This window comes from Macaca nemestrina, chromosome 14 (genome assembly GCF_043159975.1).
Source record: "Macaca nemestrina isolate mMacNem1 chromosome 14, mMacNem.hap1, whole genome shotgun sequence".
Classification (NCBI taxonomy): Eukaryota; Metazoa; Chordata; class Mammalia; order Primates; family Cercopithecidae; genus Macaca; species Macaca nemestrina.
The window spans coordinates 12,405,539-12,428,266 of record NC_092138.1 but is presented as its reverse complement, the minus strand read 5'-3'; the positions used below and the strand labels follow the sequence as shown (position 1 = coordinate 12,428,266).

Genomic DNA, 22,728 nt, shown 5'->3' with positions numbered 1-22,728 from the left:
CAGCTAACCCATTTTTTGAAAATTATTTTTCTGGATTTGCAATTGATCTTTTAATTTGGGTTAATTTCCTTATATACATCATGGAGTCAAAATGAATCTTTCATTGTGATTTATTCCTTGAATGTCCACTGTATACAAAGCAAGGATTCAAAGATGATTCACAGGACCCCCTGTACTATAGCTAAGCCAAGAAGACAGTGGAAGCACTAAGGAGGGAATAGGTAGTTCTGCATTAAAAGGGCTAAAGGGGTGGTAAGTTTGCATTAAAAAACACATTTTGTAGGAAACATGGTAGGCTAAGTATCCACCCCACAGAATCATTTACAATTGTTACATATATTAAAATATTTTAAGTATGTCATTAAGTGGATAAGAAAGCAAGGATAAAGGCAAAGTTTCGAATGAAGAAGGGATCCCTATGTGATAAGCTGAAGACTGAAGCTAGCTTTCACTTTGAAAACATGTGATAAACCAGGTGACCTTGGGTACGGATTTTCCCATCTCAAAGACAATGAAGGACAGGAGAAAAACCCTGAACTGGCATAAGGTAATTTTCCTCTCAAAAAGATTAAACTCCAGAACTACATCTTCAATATATAGGTCCTAGAAATACTCCCACCACAAAAGGGGGAAAAAAAAAAAAACATAAAAAGAAAAGCCAACTGTCTTAAATTTTAAACCATAGCTCTAACACAGTGAAAAGTATCACTATTCACAAACTGGTATTAAAAGTCGGCCATCAAATCACACGGATTCGTAGCCTGAATTCACATCACCTTGGTGGTCCAAAAGCCCTTGAGGATTCAATCTATAATGGTGACTCTCAAAAGCAACAGCTTCTGGAGTTTCCACATACAAAATTATAAAGAAGGAAAGAATCCTAAACATACAATTCAGCAAGGTAGAAGGAAAAAGAACCAAAAGAAACATCAGATATTGAAAAAGACCTACAAGAATCTCAGACTAAGAAATGACCATATTTAGTATGTTCAAAGAAATAAAATATAGAAAACAAGAATTAAAGACTTATTAAATGCATTTTGTAAGCTTTTTTTTTTTTTTTTTTTTTTTTTTTGGAGAGGGAGTCTCGCTCTGTCTCCAGGCTGGAATGCAGTGGCGCAATCTCGGCTCACCGCAACCTCCTACTCCCTGGTTCAAGCAATTTTCTCTGCCTTAGCCTCCCGAGTAGCTAGGATTACAGGCATGCACCACCACACCCAGCTACTTTTTGTATTTTTAGTAGAGATGGGGTTTCATCATATTGGCCATAGTCTCGATCTCCTGACCTCGTGATCTCAATTTCCTGACTTTCTAATCCACCCGCCTCAGCCTCCCAAAGTGCCAGGATTATAGGCCTGAGCCACCGTGCTCAGCCCCTAGTAGACATTCCTAATGACAGATGAGACAAAGCCAAAAAGAGAATTAGTAAACTGGCAGATAGTTCTAATGAAATAACCTGAAGGCAGCATAGAGAGGCAAAGAAAAGGAAAACAGAAAAAAGAGGTTAAAAGACATGGAGGGGAGTAAAAAGGTCTACATTCAATTCGAATTGCAAAAGAGAGAGGGCGAAAACAAAATGCAGTACCTGAAGTAGAGAATGCAGTTTTTCCAAATCTTACGAGAAAACAACTCACAGAATCCAAATACAATAAATCCCAAACAGGATTTTAAAAAAGAAAATCCGCACTTAGTCAACATTACTAGGAAACTGTAGCGTTAAAGCAAAAACAGTATATGTTAAAAGCCACCAAAAATAGTTTCTTATAAAATAAAAACATACAATTACCATACATACCACCTATCAATTTCACTGATAGGTATTTACCCAAGAGAAATGAAAGCATATCTCCCCAAAAAGATTTTTGTTTTTTTTTTTTGAGACAGAGTTTCGCTCTTGTTGCCCAGGCTGGAGTGCAGTGGCGCGATCTCAGCTCACTGCAACCTCCAGCTCCCGGGTTCAAGCGATTCTCCTGCCTCAGTCTCCCAAGTAGCTGGGATTACAGGTGCCTGCCACCATGCCCAGCTAATTTTTGGTTTTTCAGTAGAGACGGGGTTTCACCATGTTGGCGGCGAGAATGGTCTTGAACTCCTGACCTCAGGTGATCCACCCGCTTCAGCCTCCCAAAGTGCTGGGATTACAGTCGTGAGCCACCACACCCAGCCACCCCAAAAAATTTGTGCACAAAATGTTATCAACTTTACTCATATTAAAGTCCAATGAAGTCTAAAACTTCAGACATTCCAACACTCATCCACAAAGAAATTGTGGTATATTTCCACAATAAAATACTGCCAAGCAATCAAAGAAAGAACCACTGGCACGTGCAGCAACATGGATAAACCTCAAAAACACATGCTCAGCAAAAGAAGCCTGACCCTAAAAAGGAAACGCTGTATGATTCCATTTATAAGAAGTTCTAAAACAGTCAAGACTAGACACAGTGACAGACAGCAGATCAGCAGTCACCTGCACAGGAGAGAAAGGGACTTCAAGGGGCCCAAGGAGACTTTCTGGAATGACAAGAAATAATTCTGTCTCAATGGGTGGTAGTCACATAGGTGGATAAATTTGTCAAAACTCACTGAACTTAAGTGAAACTTACTGTATGTAAATTATAACTCAATAAAGTTGATTTTTAAAAAGTAGCCAGAGGAAGAGATTAATTTTAAGAATGTTTTAGGAATGTTTACAAAATAAAGAATGTTTACAAAATAAAGACACTTTCAGGGAGAGAGGGCAAGAGAGCATGTGCACAAGTGCATATCAAGTTCACGCCACTAAATGGCAGGATCCCAACAGAAGGTCTGAGACACAAAAGGCAATGAAAATTTTTAAAGTGGTAAAAATGTGGGTAAGTCTACACTAAATGTTTTACATTTAGTAAAAAAAGCAAAGCAGTTACAACAAGCGGGTGGTTGTTTTATTTTCATTTTTATTTTTTTTTTGAGATGGAGTCTCGCTCTGTCGCCCAGGCTGGAGTGCAGTGGCTGGATCTCAGCTCACTGCAAGCTCCGCCTCCCGGGTTTATGCCATTCTCTTGCCTCAGCCTCCCAAGTAGCTGGGACTACAGGGGCCCACCACCGCGCCCGGCTAATTTTTTGTATTTTTTAGTAGAGATGGGGTTTCACCATGTTAGCTAGGATGGTCTCGATCTCCTGACCTTGTGATCCGCCCGTCTCGGCCTCCCAAAGTGCTGGGATTACAGGCTTGAGCCACTGCGCCTGGCTCCAAGTGGGTTTTTTAAAAGCTAGAGTTAAGATACATAAAAAACCTATCTGACGTTACTGCTTTGCTTTTTACGTTTAGTAAAAAAAGTATATGTATATAAATATATGCATATAAAAGTTGATTTGGGAAGTCACGGTAGTTAGAATACTCGAAGTTTCCATTTATCACTGTGGGAAAGAGGAAAGGTCCTGATTTACTTTAGACTTTGATAAAGATGTTGGAAAATCTAGAGTAACTAGAATTTTTGCTTATTTGTCAATAATCAAACTAATACTTTAAATGGATACAGTTTATGTAAATTATACCTCAAAAAAGTTGATTAAAATAAAAAATAAAAAGACTATATGTACAGTTTTCAAACTAGTAATAGGTAAAGGTGGAGTGAGAGAAAGATAATCCAAATGAAGGCAAGAAAAAGAGATAAACATAAAGAGATAAAACTATTAAAAATAAGATTTCATAAATATAAATCCAAATACAGAAGTAATTACATGTAAATTATCTAAATGCTTCAGTTAAATGACAAAACTCAGATTTGGTATTTTTAAAATCCAACTATACGCTGTTCAAAAAATACACATCGAAGGATACTGAAAAGTTAAAAGTTAATATAAGTACATTAATATTTTTTAAAGTGCTTTTTGTCTTAGAATCTTAGAGGTAAAGACAGTAACTTCATAATGATAAAAAGTCCAATTCAAAAAAGGAAGAAAACTCAATCTACATGTATATACAATAAATAATAACCCTCAACAAATATATACAAAAAACCGACAGACCTGCGAAGAGAAACATACTCATAATCACAGTGAGAAATTTTTCCATTGTGAGAAATTTTTTAAATACTTTTCACAGTGATTAACAGAATAAGAATAAAGACCCATAAGGATAAAAGACAACTTAACTTCTCAACACAATTAACAATCCTTCTCCTAATAGGCAAATAGACAACTGTGACTAACAAGTGCAGAATAATTTTCAAACACATAAGAAATAGTAACAAAAGTTGATCATATCCAAGGCCATAAAACAAGCCTCAAAAATTTTAAAAGGTTATGATTAGAAATAATTTGTCCTCTTATTGTACAACTACATGCTAGAAATCAATCAAAAAGATGTAAAATTTTTTATCTTTTTTAGAAAGTCAATTTTAAAAATTATCTTTTTTAAAAAACCAATGAATCAAAAAAAACGCATAAGATTCAGAGTAAAGATAATAAAAACATTAAACATCAAAATTACTGCTTTTAAGATGCAGCAAAAACAGTAATTATAGGGAAATTAATAGCCTATCTATGCATGCATACATACACACCCATGTGCATGCACGCGTGCGTGCACACACACACACATAAAGAATAAGGCTGAAAATTACTGGATGTCTACCTTAGATGATAATGCAAAAAAAGAAAATAAAAAAGAATGAAGGCAGCAAAAGTCAAGACACAGCACTTTAAACATACTATTTAGAGATATGAGGATTAACTCAAAAACATACAAAAAGTAATTTCAGGATTTAGCATGTGGGAAAGGATTACCTATGTAAAACTATTTGACGCTTTAAACTTTTTCCATGAATAACTTTGACGAAAATTGAAAACCAAATTTAACAAGAGGAAAACAAGAAAGAAAAACAAAATATAACAAAAGTCCACATAGTAAATGTCACCATACTACTACAGATGTATGAATAAAAGAACTGTGAAAGTGCAGAATTTTGATACTTTCAATATTCTGCCATCAAGAAACAAAAGAAAATAAATCTATAATTGTCACTATGAGTAAATAAACATAGCTTTGAAAGCATGGTAAGGATGTTGATAATTACTTTAATAATACCATACGTTGCCTTCCAATAGTATTCATTTTCCATCTGGCCACTGAATAGTGGCCTTAACACATCTGGAAACAAAGTGGGCAGCATTCAAGATTGAAACAAACACATAAAGTAATCTTAAGCATTAATGGTTGATGCTGAAAATAATATACAAATGAAAGTGGAAAAAGTCATAATTGAAATTAACTTCATTTATGTTTATTATCTTATGATCTACAAGAAATGGATACAAAGATAGGTGAAGAAATTTCTTTCAAACACGTCCTACCTGGAACTAACCAATCTTTTTAATCCTTGAAAGCATGTCTTACATATCACTGCTAAAATTCAAATACACACCTCAAAAAACAGAGCCTGAAGTATCAAATAATGCATTCCTTTGAAACTTAAAAATGGCAAAGATAATCAAGTGGCAACACAATTACCTTAGAAATAATTTTTTGATTATGTCAATAAAAGACAATATGCTATTTCCCATTACATATGCTACAGAAATAGAGCTACTCTATATAAAACTTTACAGCAGAATAAACAATAAATTAATAAATGTGTACTACTTGAAATATCTGAAGTACCATCTTTTGCTTAAAGAAAATAAAAAGGAGTAACTTAGTGACAAGCTCTTTCACTCAGACCTGTCTTTACAATCTGACACTGGAGAAGCCAAACTAATGGACAAGTTGGCAGGCTGTTCATAAAGTGCCATGTAGGAAATCATCAAGGTTAGCCTATTCTGGGTGACAAACTATAATTAGAAAACAAGGACTCTAAACATAGAAAGCAAGAATAATTCATCGCAACCTAAAAGAAAGAAAACTCACTTGTAAGAGAATGAGAATCAAAGTCCTGGGCTTAATACTCAAAAATAGGTTACTTTTTTCTATTCCCAAATCAAAACTACTATGTGTAATCACATGAGAGTAGTGTCCCCTTAACTAAGGTTTGGATTTCCATGGTTTCAGTTACTGGAGGTTAATCACAGTCTGAAGTATTAAACGGAAAAGTACAGAAATAAACAATTGGTAAGTTTTAAAGAGTGCTCCATTCCGACTAGCATGATATAATCTCACACCATCATGCTCCATCCCACCCAGGACATGACTCATCCTTTGTCCAGTGTATCCACAATACCTATGCTACCAACCTGTTAGTTGCTCAGTAGCCATCTGTTATCAGATCAGAAAAAACATAGTATATAAAGGGTTTGGTTTCAGGCATCCACTGGGGGTCTTGGAACCTATCTCCCATGGATAAGGGGGGCCTACTGTATATATTTCTTACATGTACAGAAAAAGTAGAATATACAGAAGAAATAGGCGATTTCTTCATACAATAATTGATTTCCTCCTCAAACCTTTTCCACAGTATTCTGCCTTGATTTAGTAGTATTTGTTACTGCTGGTATTTTCAAGTGGTGCTTAGCTAGGCACAAATGTGTCACGAGAGCTAACAGATAACTGCTGTAGGTTGAATGGAAGAGAATCAACCTACACTCTTTCCCAAATGCCTCTTCCTGTCTTCTTTTTTTATTTTCTTTTGACAAATACCTTCTCCTTCATTCCTGCCTTGCTTCTATTACCCCTGATTTCAAAGTACCTTCTCAGGTACCTCAAATCTAGGGGGAATAACAAGATACCAGAGCAGGGAGTGGCAGGCAGGGCTGCAGAAGGTGGATAGTTGTTGCATCTTTTACGGCATCTAAGGCTTCTAAGTTCCCAAGGTGAAACCTGAATGATTAGAACCATGAAATGTAAACTCTAGGTGATAAATATTTCTTCTTCTTTTTTTTTTTTTTTTTAAGACAAAGTCTCGCTCTGTTGCCAGGCTGCTGGAATGCAGTGGTGCAATCTCAACTCACTGCAACCTCCACCTCCCAGGTTCAAGAGATTCTCCTGCCTCAGAATTCGAGTGGCTGCAACTACAGGTGCGTGTCATCACGCCCAGCTACTTTTCTTATTTTTAGTAGAAACGGGGTTTCGCCATATTGGTCAGGTTGGTCTCGAACTCCTGACCTCAAATGATCTACCCATCTTGGCCTCCCAAAGTGCTGGGCTTACAGGCATCAGCCACCACACCTGGCAAAGAGTATTTCTTTTTTATTTCTCATCTATAACCTCACAACTATAACCTCACAAGAAAGTATTTTTCTTTAAGCAACTAGAAATTAAGTGTACAAAATTTGGGGAGCAAAGGAAGGGCTAAACAAATCTTTAAGATTATCTAGTTCAAACTCTTTGACATTTTAAGATCCTGGGCGATTTCATAGATTTATCCAAGGAATCATCACAAAAGCCAGTTAAATGCCAACAATTCGATCAACTTGACTTGCCCTATAATCCAGGCTGAATAAAAAAACTATGTCCATTAAAGTGATGAAAAAAAAACTAAAGTGACAAAAAATGTAATAGTCCACCTTCCTTTTTTATCTTTTTCTTTTTGGAGATGGAGTCTTGCTCTTTCTCTAGGCTAGAGTGCAGTGGCACAATCTCGGCTCACTGCAACCTCCACCTCCCAGGTTTAAGCTATTCCCCTGCCTTAGCCTCCCGAGTAGCTGGGACTACAGGAACGTGCCACCACGCCCGGCTAATTTTGTTTGTATTTTAGTAGAGACGGGGTTTCATCCTGTTGGCCAGGACAGTCTCGATTTCCTGACCTCGTGATCCACCCACCTTGAACTCCCAAAGTGCTGGGATTACAGGCATGAGGCACTGCGCCTGGCCCATCTCCCCTCATTTTACAATTGCTTAACTGCAACTCAGGATGTTGACGTAATTATTCAATGTCACTCAGAAAAGCAATGCTAGTTTCACTTTTTAGAAATGGAAAGAGAATAAAAACAGTGATTATCGACCTAAGCGAGAAAAAATAACTTTTTATTAAAATCAGTTAAGATGCTGAATTTTCTATATTTATACCTGAAAATCATCAACAAGCTCAGGGAAAAGGTGTTCATACATTTTTAGATCTTCTATTGTTCGTCCCGGTTCTTGCTGGGGTTTTAGTTTGTTAATATCTGTTTCAATATCATCATTCTGAAATGATAAAAAGAGTATGTTACCAGGTAAAACAAAATTTTTAAAAATTACAGAATACATTTTAGATTTGAAATGTTCCAAGTTATTAATTACATGTAATTAAAGAATAATTACTGAATAAATGCTGCATTAATTTTATCTTAAATTCAAATTTCCTTATTGCTTTGGGGTTGTTGTGTTATTGTCGGGTACTTTTGTTTTGTTTTTGTTGTGGTTACTCTAATACAACAGAGTATTTGGGCTACTGAAAACAGAAAAACTTGTGCAAAGATCAAGACTCCAGTACATCCTCCCCGTTCTCCCTTACTGCCATCATTTTGTTGATATTAAAGGGCAGTAAAACTTAAGAAGATTAAATTGGAAAACATACATATATATGATGATGGTGATAATAAAACAGCTAACATTTATTAAGCACTGAAAATAAATGAAGCACTATGCTAAGCATTTTACATATATTATTTAATCTATTCTGCATAAGAACATTATGAAATTACCCCCATTTAACTGAAGAGGAAAATGAGCTATGGAGAAGTTAAGTCATTTGCTGAAAATTACACATCTTGCAAAGAAAGGAGTCAGGATAAAAACCAGTTAGAGTGATTCTGAAGCACCACACTGTCAGCCAGCATGACACACCGCCCCAATACAGATTAATGATGACCACACACTCTTAGAGTGCATGGGAAATAAAGTTCCTTTAGAAAAGCTCGGTGTCACTATTCACTCCGTTTTCAGCGAGGGGAAAAGTTAGGAGTGGAACAAGAGCCAGAAATGATTTCCATGTCTCTCTAGGAAGAAAAGCAGGTGATGTAAAGGAAAACTATGTCCTCAGAGAAACAAGATATGTACCCAGGATCATTGTGTTCTATACGCTCTTCAGAGAAGAGCTAATGAATTCCATGATAAGAGGGCAAATGTCAGCTTATCTACTACCCAAGCTATTTTCTAGGATCCTCAATGACTCTGGCCTCACACAAACTAATTATTATCTTTGTTATGGCTAAAGAGAGATAATAATACCATTTATTAATTTTCAATTGACACTATTTTTAATTTTGTATTTACTTACTACCAGTGTAAGCTACTTATTTTTCAGCCTAATTTACAAATTTATTTTACTATACTTCAATCCTCAAAAAACTTTATATACATGTATCTGACCATACTTAACACATATTAACTACTAGTTTAAAAGAAAAAACATACTAGGTATTTCTTATTATTTCATATTCAGGAATTTAGCTATTATTTACATAGTGAAAAAGATTTTCCTCATTGCTATGCATAACATTGATTTTATTTAAATATTATCATATTAATCACTGTATCATTGTATAATTATTACATGAATATGTAATTTAATCTCTTTAAATTACACATTTATGAACCAATAATGTAATAATTTTCCTGTTTAACATCTAATAGAATACATAATGTTTCTAAAATAAAAAATAATTTACAAAGGTATTCTTTTCTCTAAACTTACTAGTTCAATTATTTGATATCGTTTTGTGAAAATATGGTCTTACACAGGTGGCTCTTTATTTGGGGGAAAAAAAAAAACAGACTTTACCTGTAAAACAGGCATAATGAGGAAAGAAAACTATAACACTCCAAAAGCTCAACAGCAGGGAATTTTGTGTCTTGGTTTAAGAAGAAACAGTAGTGAAGAACTACTTACAGACTCATCAGAAAAAAAACAAAACAACCTGCTACCACTCCTTAAAAGTTCTGCTAGTTAAGGAAGGAACAAAGAGTGCACTGGAACTTATGTACGGTCAAGTTGTGGCTATCTGGAGATGAATCTTCTAGAAGCTACCAGTTTCTATAAAGGCTCCAAACTCTGAAAAATCCAGGGCAAAGAAAATGGAATCACAGTAAAAAAAGTTACTACCATAAGAGAACACAAATAAATAATATTCCTACTACAATGTAGCAGTTCACCTGAAGGATGAAGGAATAGGATTCAGATAAAAAGAGGAAAAATTGAGTAACGTCTAAATGTAAAGTCAATGAGAATAAGAGGCAGGGCAGCAGTAGGAAAGATAAAGAAGATAATAAAGCTCAGCAGTCTCAAAAAGCCAACAATTCTTTAGTTCTTGAAGAAAAATTATCTTTTAGTACAGTATAGTGGTAAAGAGAGTGGACATTCCACTAGACTGCTTTCTGAATCCTGGCTCCACCTCTTACAAACTAGACTGAGAAGCTCTCTCTTACTCCGTTTTCTATGTGCTTATACAACCTGTACTTACCTCATAGGGTTGCTATGAGGATCTAATGGTTACTATGTATATGTAAAGAGTTTGGACTAGCACAGTTAAGTGTTCAATAATAAAATGTATTTTGTTCTTATTACTGTAACTTCTGGGTTAAGATAAAGTAGGGAAAATGTGAGCAATCACTGATAGCCCAGTGAATAATACAAGCTCACAACTACATTTTCCAAAGATGTCAATGGTATAAGACAAAGAAATCTGCAGAAACGTTCCAGATTAAAGGAGACTAAAGAGACCAGATAATTAAGTGCAGTACCTGATGCCAGGACACAGATGTAGTTTAGATTGGCTAACTTGACAGTTTCGCCAAAGCTTGCCTTGGTGATCACATTTGCTGGTTACAAAATTGGTTCTGTATCTATTAAGACAGAAATCTTCCAATATCTTAACTTCTATCTCCAAAGCGAATCAAATACTCAGTGTACCCCAATTTTGATACAGTTTTGCAAGACAAAAATGGTCCAAACAGGCAAAAGTCAAATTAATCCCTCCTTCCCCACAAAAAAAAAAAAAAAAAAAAACAGCAATAAGCTAAACAGCTAGCAAAAGAGACCACTTTTCTACAGATGCTAGAGTGGTCCTCTCTCAATAAATAAAGCAAAATATAGACTTTCTAGGCTTCCAGAGGTACAATGAAACTCCGAAAACTTACCTGCCTCCTTTACTTAACATCTTATGTAATATGACAATAATTTTATATTTTCTCAATAACATTTTTTCACTTCCTTGTTCAATTAACTGAAACCTCAGAAGCATTATGCAAACACTAATTCTCACAAAAACAAATCCATTATAGACTACTTTCCTACTGTTTTTGTATCCCCAAAAGATTGCTGACAAAGGGTAATAATGCATTTTGAAATAACTTGTCACAATAGAGTTTCAGATCACTTTCCTTTAATTTTGTAGATTTCAAAATCTAAGGCAGAAAGGTTCGATAAAACCTTTCTGGTCAGAGAGAGTGAAAACAAGTTACTTTAAGGTCCTTTTCAGACCAGTGGATTTAAACCAATATCATCTACCCCTTTAACTGCATAGTCATCCATGGTAAAAAGATGTGGACAAAGTAAAACCTACAATTACATATATATTTATTTACCCAATTTTTGTTTTACAACTGTAGTATATCATTTATACAGCTAACTAATTACAGAAATTTATACTAACCTTAAAATTTTGATCTAGGTCATCTTCATTCTCAGTTTCGTTTTCAGCTTCTACATCAATATCATCGTTGTCATCACTTTCATCTACTACGTCATCCACTATGATACAAAATGTGCTATAAGTAGGTCAGAGGTAAGCATTCTACAACATGCATAGCCAACGGTAGAATGTGACTTATATAAAGTATTTCAATCACCAAAGAAAAAGAAAATGAGATTTATTTAAAATGTCTCTAAGGCTGTCCCAGCTATTGACAAACCAATGAGACAATATGAGAAAGTGCTTTAAAATTTGGAAAGCACAGTAAAGATGAATTTTGCTAATGTTCTCGGTTTTTAAAAATAATGTCTTACGTTGCAACAGCCTGAATGAAACATCTTTTCTATTTATTATAAATTTCAATGACTCACTTCATCCCTTTATAATTGAACCCCTCTCTATTTGTTTCAATGATGGTCATGTGCCACATACTGTGCTATGTGCCGGGAATTTTTTCCAAAGATGTGTAAATCGGGGTTGTCTAATCTTCTCGTTCCCCTGGGCCACACTGGAAGAGGAAGAATTGTCCTGGGCTACACATAAAATACACTAATACCAACGATAGGTGGTATGCTTAAAAAAAAAAAAAATGACACACAAAAAATCTCATATTGTTTTAAGAAAGTTTATGAATCTCTGTTGGGCCACACTCAAAGTCACTCTGGGTTGTATGTGGCCCATGGGCGCGTGTTGGAAAAGCTTGGTGTAAATATAGTTGCTTCCCTCAGGTAGCTCATGAGGTTAAAGAGCAGAAAGGAGTAAACATGTAATTATAGTACCAAAGATAAACACTAACGAAGCCATAAACTCCAAAATGCTATGGGAAAATGAGGCATGCAGTAACTAACTGTAATGCTTGGCGCCAAGGGGCTTGATGCTGACCGCTTCACAGAACAGATGATATTTAAGCAGTATCTTATAGAAAGTACAACAGATTTCCACGTGAATGTAATGGTGGGTGATTTTGGCTTTTAAGAAGAGGAAATAATACTACTAAAATAAGGAAGTGAAATGGTATCTTTAGAAAATAACAAAAAGTATAACTAGGATGAAGAGTATGCTTATGAAAGTAATGAAAGGAAAATAAAGAATTAAAAAATGAAGGATGTTACATAGTAGGCCAAGTGGTTTTGGCTTTCAATATTAAGAAGATAGGCACTGAGAATTTTCAAGACAAGAATGGCTTAATTCAATGTTAAGAGGTGAGAGAGAGCATATGGGTGGAGGGTGACCAACAAATAGGAAAAGAAAAAAAAAACAACACTGTCCAGACCATTATAGCAGTAACAGGAATGAAACAAGAATATCTCAGGGAGTAGAATGTAAAAGGACATGGGACCATGGATGTGGGGGAGACAAGGGAAGAAGAGGGAGAGTACTTGGAGGATTCTCATGTAAAAAACAGCTTCTAAACAAAGTAGAATATATTTTTAAAAGCTATTTTTCCAAACTCTTTTTCACTTCCACTTCCAATGCGACTTACAGCAGTGATTAACTGGCCCCCTTAGTATTTGTTCACCTCCCATTCCTTTTAGTAATTGAGCCCCTGAGTTTTAGCTATGGAGACTCCAGCCTCCCTTGCAGCAGTCATAGCCATATATATGACCAATTTTTGGCCAATGGTATAGGAGGCAAAGTGATAAATACAAATTCTAGGTCACATGCTTTAAAAAGAAAATTGTCTTCTCCATTTTTTCCATTCGCATCTTCCACATGAGGAAACCACATAGGAGAAGGTTAAAAACACAATAAAAACAACCTGTTTTCTTTGATAACCCAGTAGAGGTCTACTGCCTAGGACCACCTGTCTATCTTCTGGACGGATATGTGGAGGGAGAAAAATTCTATGTTGTAGCAGGATAGCACAGGGGTTCTGGAAACAAAATACTTGAATTCAAATCCTAGCTCCCCAGCTTACTAGCTATCTGACCTTGAGCAAGTTATATCAATTATTTGTCTTCGTTTCTTTGTCTATAAAATGGAGATATCTACTCATAGTATCTTTGTGAGCATTACAGGAGTTAATATATGTAAAGTGCCAGGCAAAGAGTATGTGTTACACAAATGTTTATTACTGTTGCTGCTTGAGGGACTGTGCTACTGGGTCTCTTTGTAACAGCAGTTTAGTCAACCCTAACTAATACAAGTACAAATACAAAAAACAAACCACCTCAAATTCTTAGAAACAGATAGCAAAACATAAATATTCATATTTCACATGGTAACCTGGGTTGATTTATACTTATGCCCTAACAACAGTTGGTCATGGATAAACAAGGGAAGAACTGACATTTGGAAGAAGAGAAGGAAGAAAATAACTCCTAGGAAAAAAGAAAGGGATTGCATTAAGAAAATCCTACTGCAAATAGGAAAAATGACTGCTTGGAAAGAAAGGGAGAGGAGAAAATGGAGTTCAGCATCAGAGAGAAAATATGTTTTCAATTTTTAGTCAAGCCTTTCAAATATTTTCCTTTGTATGATGTTTTCCTTTGGGTTTATACTCCAGATGTGAAATGCCATATAGCTTAGAATATCTGAGACCTTCTCTGCTATTTCAAAGATCCATTCATTATACCAGTACCAATAATTAACAATATTAATTATTGTAACTGATCAAATTAAAACCAAGGAATATAAATCAAAATTCTTACTGGTTTTCAAAATGTCCTTGGCTTATTTATAGTAAAAACAGAAATATAGAAAACAAATGTCTATCAGTAGGAAACCAGTTAAATTATACTATGACTATATGATGTAGTCATTAGAACAGTCTGCACATTCTATAAGGATTGGGAAAGTACATTACGGGAAGTTTATTTTGTTGTTGCTATTGTGCCTATAAATGTGATCTACTTTCCCTTTATGTTTTCTAAGTGGTTTTTGTTGATGCATATATACACACACAGAGGAAGGCTATTGAATTTTATTCATTTTTCTTGTAAATAGTACTTTACTGTTCTTTTGTGTAAGCCATGTTTTTACGATTGATTTGCTTGGATTTTCTATATAGATAGTAATATCCTCCACAGACACTGATAAATTTATCTCACTCTTTTAATGGTTAAGACTTTCTTTTCCCTATTTTACTGACTTAGCTAGAGTTTTCAAAACTATGGTAAATAATAATGGTTGAGAGAGGCATCCTCTAACATTTCATTACTATTTATGATATTGGCTATTGATTTGAGTTAGATAATACTTGGATTGGTCAGGAAATATTCCTGGTTTCCTTAAGAAATTTTTCTAGACTGATACGATTTTTATGAAATCTTTTCAAGGTATTTACTGAGATGATCATTTTTGTCCCTTTGATCTACTGATAATACATTTTACTAATTAAAGTCTTACTATTACAAAAAACTTACTTCCTTAAAAATCATCTTTACTTGGGCAAGGTGTCCCACACGTAAACAATACTGCTCAACTAAATTTGCTAATACTTTAGGATTTTAATATTTATTTTCATGAGTGACAGTGATCTTCTGTAGGTTGTTTCAGATTAATCTTAGCAGATTATGTTTTCAGCATCATGCTAGCTGAGATCATGCCACTGCACTCCAGCCTGAAGACAGAGCGAGACTCCATCTCAAAAACTTTCCTTTTTTTTTTTTTTTTTTTTTTTTTTTTGCTCTGGAAAATAAAGCATAGGAAAATTTCTTGAAAGTTTGGGAGAACTAATCTATGAAGTCATCACCAACTGGTGTCTTCACTAAAGAAGCTTGATTGCATATTCAATTTCAAGTTTTTTACTATTTAAGTCAATATTAGTTACTCATATTTTCCTAAAATATTGTCCATTTCAATCACACAGTGACCCTTGAACAATCTAAGTTTGAACTGTGCAGGTCTATTAATACACAGATTTGCTTCTGCCTCTGTCACTCCTCAGACAGCAAAACCAACCCCTCCTTTTCCTCCTCTTCCTCGGTCTATTCAACGTGTAGACGACAAGCATGTAAACCTTTATGAAAACCATCTCCACTTAATGAATAGTAAATATGTTTTCCCTTCCTCATGACTTTTTCAATAACATTTTCTTTTGTCTAGCTTACTTTGTTGTATAGAATATAACACATGTAACATAAAAAATATGTATTAACTGTTTATGTTATCAGTAAGGTTTCTGGTCAACAGGTTACTAGTAGTTAAGTTTTGGAGGAGTCAAAAGTTCTATGCAGATTTTCAACTGCACAGAGTCGATACTGCTAGTCCCCAAGTTGTTTTAGGGTCAAGTGTGTATTCAAATGTATTCGCAGGAGTTGCCTTTAACATCTACTTGGACTGATTTAACCACCTCTATTTACTTTGCCACCAAGGTAGAGGTATATTAAAAACAACCACCAACACTGTTTCTACCAATGTCTTTCTGTTATTCAAATGATTATAGTTTTATCCACTTTTAGTATTTGGCACATGTGTTATCTAGCTTGCATAAAATAATCTTCACTGCCTCGTTTTAAACATTTTTTATTCTGTATTCGTGTTTTGTATTAACAGTAATACTCTCCTTCTCACCTCTTTTGGGCTAGGAAATAACACATATTATTTGCTAATCTGTTTACTTTAAAGCTTTCTATCCTGCTGTCTTAAGGGACTTCACATGTACCAGCTAGTCGGATTTTGTTTTTTAACCCAATCTGGGAGTCTCTTTCCTTTAATAGGAGTATTTCATCCATTTAGACTTATTACTGAAACTGATCTGCTTGTACTTGCTTAGCATTTAGTGCTCTCAGGATGTTGTGCACCTTTGAAATTTACTTGCTTTTACACAGCAATGATGGACCCCTATAATTCCGCATCAATTTTCAAAGTGTCCATCGTCTCCAAAGACCACCCATGTATTTCTATGGGTCAATGGACTCCTGTTTAAGGATCTCTGTTCCAATTGTTACTTCTACATTTGGAGAATATATATTTAGACTATTCATATAATTTTCATTTTAGAAATGCAAGAATAATATAATATTAGGAAATCTGTCAATACCAATTTTAGCTCATTTATGTAAACACCCACTTTATAATAATTGTATTATGTATCTTTTGCCAACAATTAGTTAACATGCTCCATAATAATACCATAACAACTATTTAGTATTATATAGTTAACAGATTATAATGTTTAATACAAATACTCTTAGGTAATGTCTACATTCTTGACATCTGTAACTCATCATTTGACTGGCTGGAGTAATATTTCACATAATTACTTCAGGAAGGGCATGTCATACTTCAGGAAGAATATGTCACCTTCACATATGGTGACAACTCATAAAGGTCCAGAAATCTTGAGTCAAAACCCTTTCCTTCGAATCTCCACAGATGCAGCATTTAACATTCAGAAGAGTAAGTATCAACATCGGCTTGATTCATTCATTCAACAAACATTAAATGTATTTATTATGTCCCACACAATCTAAAGGATGCTGAAGACAAAATGAAAAAAACAACAGCCCTATTGTGATATATATTTGATCTTTGTCCCAGGTTCCTGGCACACAGCTGCTAAATCCCTTAGAATTTCCTAGGTAGAGGAGCGTCTTTTGTTCTAATGATATGACTCTTGGTGGGCCCCTTGATAACTTCAGGATAGAGGCTGGTCACTAGAAAGATCAAGGTGTGATTAGACAGTTGGAACTTCAGCCCCACTCCTCAACCTCTGAGGAGAGAGGAGCTGGGGACTGATTTTATCAAAAATAGCCCCAAGCAATCATACCACGTAATGGAACCTCCTTGAAAACCCTAAACGATGGTATAAAAGCTCAGAGTTTTGGCCGGGGGCAGTGGCTCATGCCTGTAATTCCAGCACTTTGGGAGGCTGAAGCGGGCAGATTACGAGGTCAAGAGATTGAGATGAGCCTAGCCAACATGGTGAAATCCCGTCTCTACTAAAAAATATATAAAAATTAGCTGGGCATGGTGGCGTGTGCCTGTAGTCCCAGCTACTTGGGTGGCTGAGACAGAAGAATCACCTGAACCCAGGAAGCAGAGGTTGCAGTGAGCTGAGATCATGCCACTGCACTCCAGCCTGAAGACAGAGCGAGACTCCATCTCAAAAAAAGGAAAAAACAACATACCACTCAGAGTTTCTGAGTTGGTGAACACATCATGGTGCTGGGAGGGTGGTGTGCCTGGAGAGGGCACGGAAGCCCCACACCCCTTCTCTTATACCGGGCTCTATGCATCACTTCCATTTGCCTACTCTCGAGTTGTATCCTTTATAATAAACCCATAATCATAAGTAGAGTGTTCCTGAGTTCTATGAGCCATTCTAGCAAATTACCACACTTGAGGAACAGGTTGTGAAAACCCACCCCCATCAACTTTATTGCCAATAGGTCAGACATACAGGTAGTCCAGACTTGAAATTGTTATCTAAAGTGGTGGCAGTCCTATGGGACTAAACCCTTAACCTGTGGGTCTGTACTTACTCCAGGTGTTCAGTGTCAGAACTGAACTGAATTGCAGAACACCCAGCTGGGGTGTGAAGATATGGAGAATTGGTTGGTGGGAGGACAAAAGACACATATTTGGGGTCAGAAATGCTGCGAGTAAAAGAGCTCAGACCTACCCTTGTGGACTCACATTCTAGCTGAGGAAGGTAAATAATAATAAAGACTGTGAAACATATAATGAAGCCTGACGTGAGAAAATAATGAAATACAAAGCAGTGGCAAGGGTGCGTAGTCCCAGCTACTTGGGAGGATGAGGTGGGGGGATCTCTTGAGCTCAGGACTTCAAGATCAGCCTGGGAAACACAGGGGAAGGAAGGAAGAAAAGGAGGAAGGAATAATGGAAATAGAATGAGGGTATTTTCCTAGTATCTATACACTTGCTATTAGAACCCTCCTCTCCCATCTGAATCATGAAGGCTTGTCAGTCAAGGTAAATATGCATTTCTAGTCCAGTGACTCATTGGTCTGAGAAGTAGGCATAAAAGGAACCAAAAGAAAAATATAACTTCACATTTGTTCCCATGTTTGGTGAATTTGCTGCACTAGAGGTCAGCTTCCTCTATCCATCAATCCAGACACTAAATAAAGAATTTGCGGGGGCATATCCTACCTCCTTCCTAGTGTTACTACTGGCCGCAGCACAGGGAAGCCTCACCAGCTTTCCACCAGTGAGAACCACCACTTTAACCCCCATGATCCTACGCTGATATAGGAAAGAAAGGGATTCCAACTGCTTCCTGATTGTCCCTCCAAATTGGTGCTGACGGCACCTCAACTTTAGCAGAAGATAATGCATTCCTATAAGTCTGATGCTGCTCCTGCATTTATTCACAGCTCCACCACATTTCTTGCATGTTCAGTATTTGTTCCATGCCCCTTTTACCTAGTTTTCAGATTTGGTACAGATTTTCTCCTGTAAAAGGCTGTCGGTAATTTCAGATGGAATGGAAGAAGGGTATTGGACCATTGTTTTACTTAGCTTTCTTACTCATAAGTCCTAGACTTAGTCTTAGACTTTTCAACATTTTAAAGGAGGTTTCTAAATAATCCATTTTGATATTTTGTGTCAAACTGTGTTTTGATAATTACATATTTTAAAAATAAAAACATAATAGTACCCTATGACATGTACCATTAATAAATTTATATCAAGGATAATGAAACTAATATAATTCCTTGAAAATTCTTTTAAAACACTTGCTTCAAATAAGAATTTTTATATATAAAGAATCTTCAAATTTTTTTTTCAAAAAAGTAATCAACTGATAAGAAAATACTATAGAAATTCTATTAAAAGCTGGGACTACTTTCTCTTTTTCACTTTGGTAGATGTTATCAAAGAAATTCTTCTTCCCCACATAAATAAACTTAAACTCTTACTTCCTCTACTGTATACCTACAGTATAATATGGAAAATGACAAACAGTCTGCCTCAGATAATTTCATATTTTCATCCAAGTCAGTCATGTGCAAGTTTTTGTTAAGCATAAAACCATAGTAATTTTGGTGATTAATTTTTTTTTAACTTAAGAAAAAAAAATTCACTGAAAAGCTACAAATGTAAACCCAAACACAATTACCTAAACATTTAATGTTTATATTTTTACACTTTAAAAACATACATAAGTTGGGCCGGGTGTGGTGGCTCATGCCTGCAATCCCAGCACTTTGGCAGGCCAAGGCAGACAGATCACTTGAGGTCAGGAGTTTGAGAACAGCCTGGCCAACATGGCAAAAACCCGTCTCTACTAAAAACACAGAAATTACCCAGGAGTGGTGGCACATGCCTGTGATCCTGGCTACTCAGGAGGCTGAGGCAGAAGAATTGCTTGAACCCGGGAGGCAGAGGTTGCAGTGAGCCGAGATTGCACCACTGCACTCCACCCTGGGCAACAGAGCGAGACTCTGTCTCAAAAAAAACAAAAAACAAAAAAAAGTATGTAAGCTATCAAATAATGTTCCTATGTGAAGCTTAATTATTTCACAATTCACATTTGCATATATACAACACATTCCACACCATTTCGCTTAATTATTGCCTCCAATTTCTTATATTTAAAGAAATGCTTAAATAAAATAAAATGTGAATGTTTATCATGTTCATTAAGGCCTTCCTTTGCTGAGGAGTTAGACATAAATTAAAAAAAAAAAAAAAATGACAGGGTCACATAATTCTAAGAATCCACAAAAAGCAGCAGTAACCCTGTGATCCTACCTTCAGGGGGTAAGCTGTAGAGCTGAGCCACAGGACCAGTCACAGGAATAACAGGCAACTGGAAATGAAAAGAACTTTTAATTGTTGGGAGTGGCAGTCGATTTTTTGGGAAACACTTCCTCATTATCAGACTGGAGGTATTGACAAGAGGATCCAGAGTCCTGACTGCCAGACATTCCTGTTTTTTAAAAAAAAAGAAAAAGAAAAAGAATGGTTTTGATGAATAACTGAACCAATTTTACTTTACTTCAAAAAGTAATACATTAATTTTCTAGAAACAAATATCTCAAAAACCAGTATTTTAACACAGAATAATTACAAAATAGCTTTACTATTCAGAATTATCTATCTGTAAATAAGAACCCCATGTGGCAAATTGAGAAGAACTTTTCCTTAAATATTTCACTAAGCAGAAATCAGTACCATCTTTGGAGTGACTTGGGGGGACACTTAGCAAGCCTAGGGCATAAAATAAAAAAGACAATTTAAGGGAAAAGGGGGAAAAAAGATTAAGCAAGAAAATTTAAAAGGTGTAAGAAATTAAAAAACAACAACAACAACAACAACAAAACATGCACTTGACTAAACCTTCCTCAGAACTGTATCAGTTAGTATGCAATAATACCTCTCACAAGTTGGCTGTTCACCTTATAAAAGGATAGCCTGAATTTCATAATATAAAGGTTTTTTGGTTTTTTTTTTGAGACAGAGTCTCACTCTGTCACCCAGGCTGGAGTGCAGTAGCGCAATCTCGGCTCACTGCAAGCTCTGCCTTCTGGGTTCATACCATTCTCCTGCCTCAGCCTCTGGAGTAGCTGGGACTACAGGCGCCTGCCACCACGCCCAGCTAATTTTTTGTATTTTTAGTAGAAAGGGGTTTCACTGTGTTAGTCAGGATGGTCTCAATATTCTGACCTCGTGATCCACCCGCCTCGGCCTCCCAAAGTGCTGGGATTACAGGCGTGAGCCACCACACCTAGCCCACAATATAAGGTTTTAAGAGTCTGACTTGCCGTCCTGGTATCTGATCTGGAGAAGGGTTAAGGGACATGGGATATGAAACTGTCACATAACAATAGTATTATTAGTGACAATTGACATTTAGATGGTACTCTGATACACTGTAAAAGTTTCCATATACACTTTCACATCTGACCTGTCAAAACAAATGAGAAATTAAGATCAGAAATGTTAAGTGGCATAAACCAAGTCACCTAACTCTTCCTCATATATAAAATATCCATCAATGTCTATACTAGGAATAGTATAAACAAGTGCATATGATTGACCTAGAAAAGAAAAAACTAAGGTAAACATAAAATATGTGTTCAGATATCTTAACTCTGGTCATATAAAAATAGGTTGTGTTTGTCATGTATAAGACCAGGAGGGCACAATCAATATAACTGACTGATATTTTCAAAAAGACAGCTTTCTTTCTAATAATTATAGCTTTCTTTTAAAAAAACAGGGGTGGGGTTGCATTGCAACATCCTCATTCCCCATAGCTGACAGTCAACACAGATGCTGGAAAAGATCTCACTAAATATATTGTCAAAAATGTTTATGCTTAAAATGGCTGGCAGATCTAGCATTCCCAGTTCCAGGTTTCATTTTTATACCTTCTCTATTCAAAAAAGCCTCTATCCAGCAGGAAAACATGCACAACACTCACAGACAACAAAGCTGCTCTACAGGCTATAAAGGATCCACAGATACCTCATGAGAGGAGCATACAACACTGAGTACAGCCAACTACACATCCTAGAAAACATGGCTTCATGGAATCCCCTCTTGCTAAGTGGATGAATTTCTACTTCTTTCTTTTGCCTTTCGAAGAAAATTTCACATTGCAGAGCTGTGCACTGACCATTTCCTCCAACTCAGCCTGAGGCCACATGTGAGAAATAATGTATGTCTTTCACTTTTAAGATTTTCACATGTGTCTTTTACTTTTAAGATTTTCACATGTATCTTTTAAGATTTTCACGTGTCTTTTACTTTTATTTTCACGTGTCTTTTACTTTTAAGATTTTCGAAAAATGCATTTATCATGTGTATATGTTTCTGAGTATTTGTACACTAATTCAGTTTTCTTAACAACCAAATCATATCATTAGTACATAATCAGGATAAGAAGAAGAAAATAACTCACTTGTGAAGTGTTATACAGAATTTTCATCCCATTGGCATCAATAAATGCTTTTCTTCCCAACTTGATGTTTGTAACACTTTTTAAACTCTGTAAAATTCCTTTCCGAATGAGCATGTTTCTATGCCGGTTATCATGGCGGTGCCAATCTACATAAATTGTTAAAAGCACTTGGACATATCCTCTGTCTACAGCTCTCCTGGCATTTGTTTCTTTAACAAAAGAAAATTGAGAAAGAATATTTTTTAAATGACGAGAGAGAGTGGTAGAATAAATCAAATTTAAAATATTACCTCAATAGTATGATGGATACTTATAATTTT

General features: G+C 35.8%; 1 protein-coding gene across 1 annotated transcript in view; it reads right to left on the bottom strand.

Moving 5' to 3' along the window:
- The window catches only part of LOC105498760 (ATP/GTP binding carboxypeptidase 1), a 203,351-nt gene that overhangs the window by 98,921 nt on the left and 81,702 nt on the right, over positions 1–22,728 (bottom strand). Inside the window, 4 exon segments of the mRNA XM_011771082.3 lie at positions 7,982–8,098; positions 11,548–11,645; positions 20,254–20,431; positions 22,409–22,617. Of these exon segments, the coding sequence (XP_011769384.1) occupies positions 7,982–8,098; positions 11,548–11,645; positions 20,254–20,431; positions 22,409–22,617 (602 nt within the window).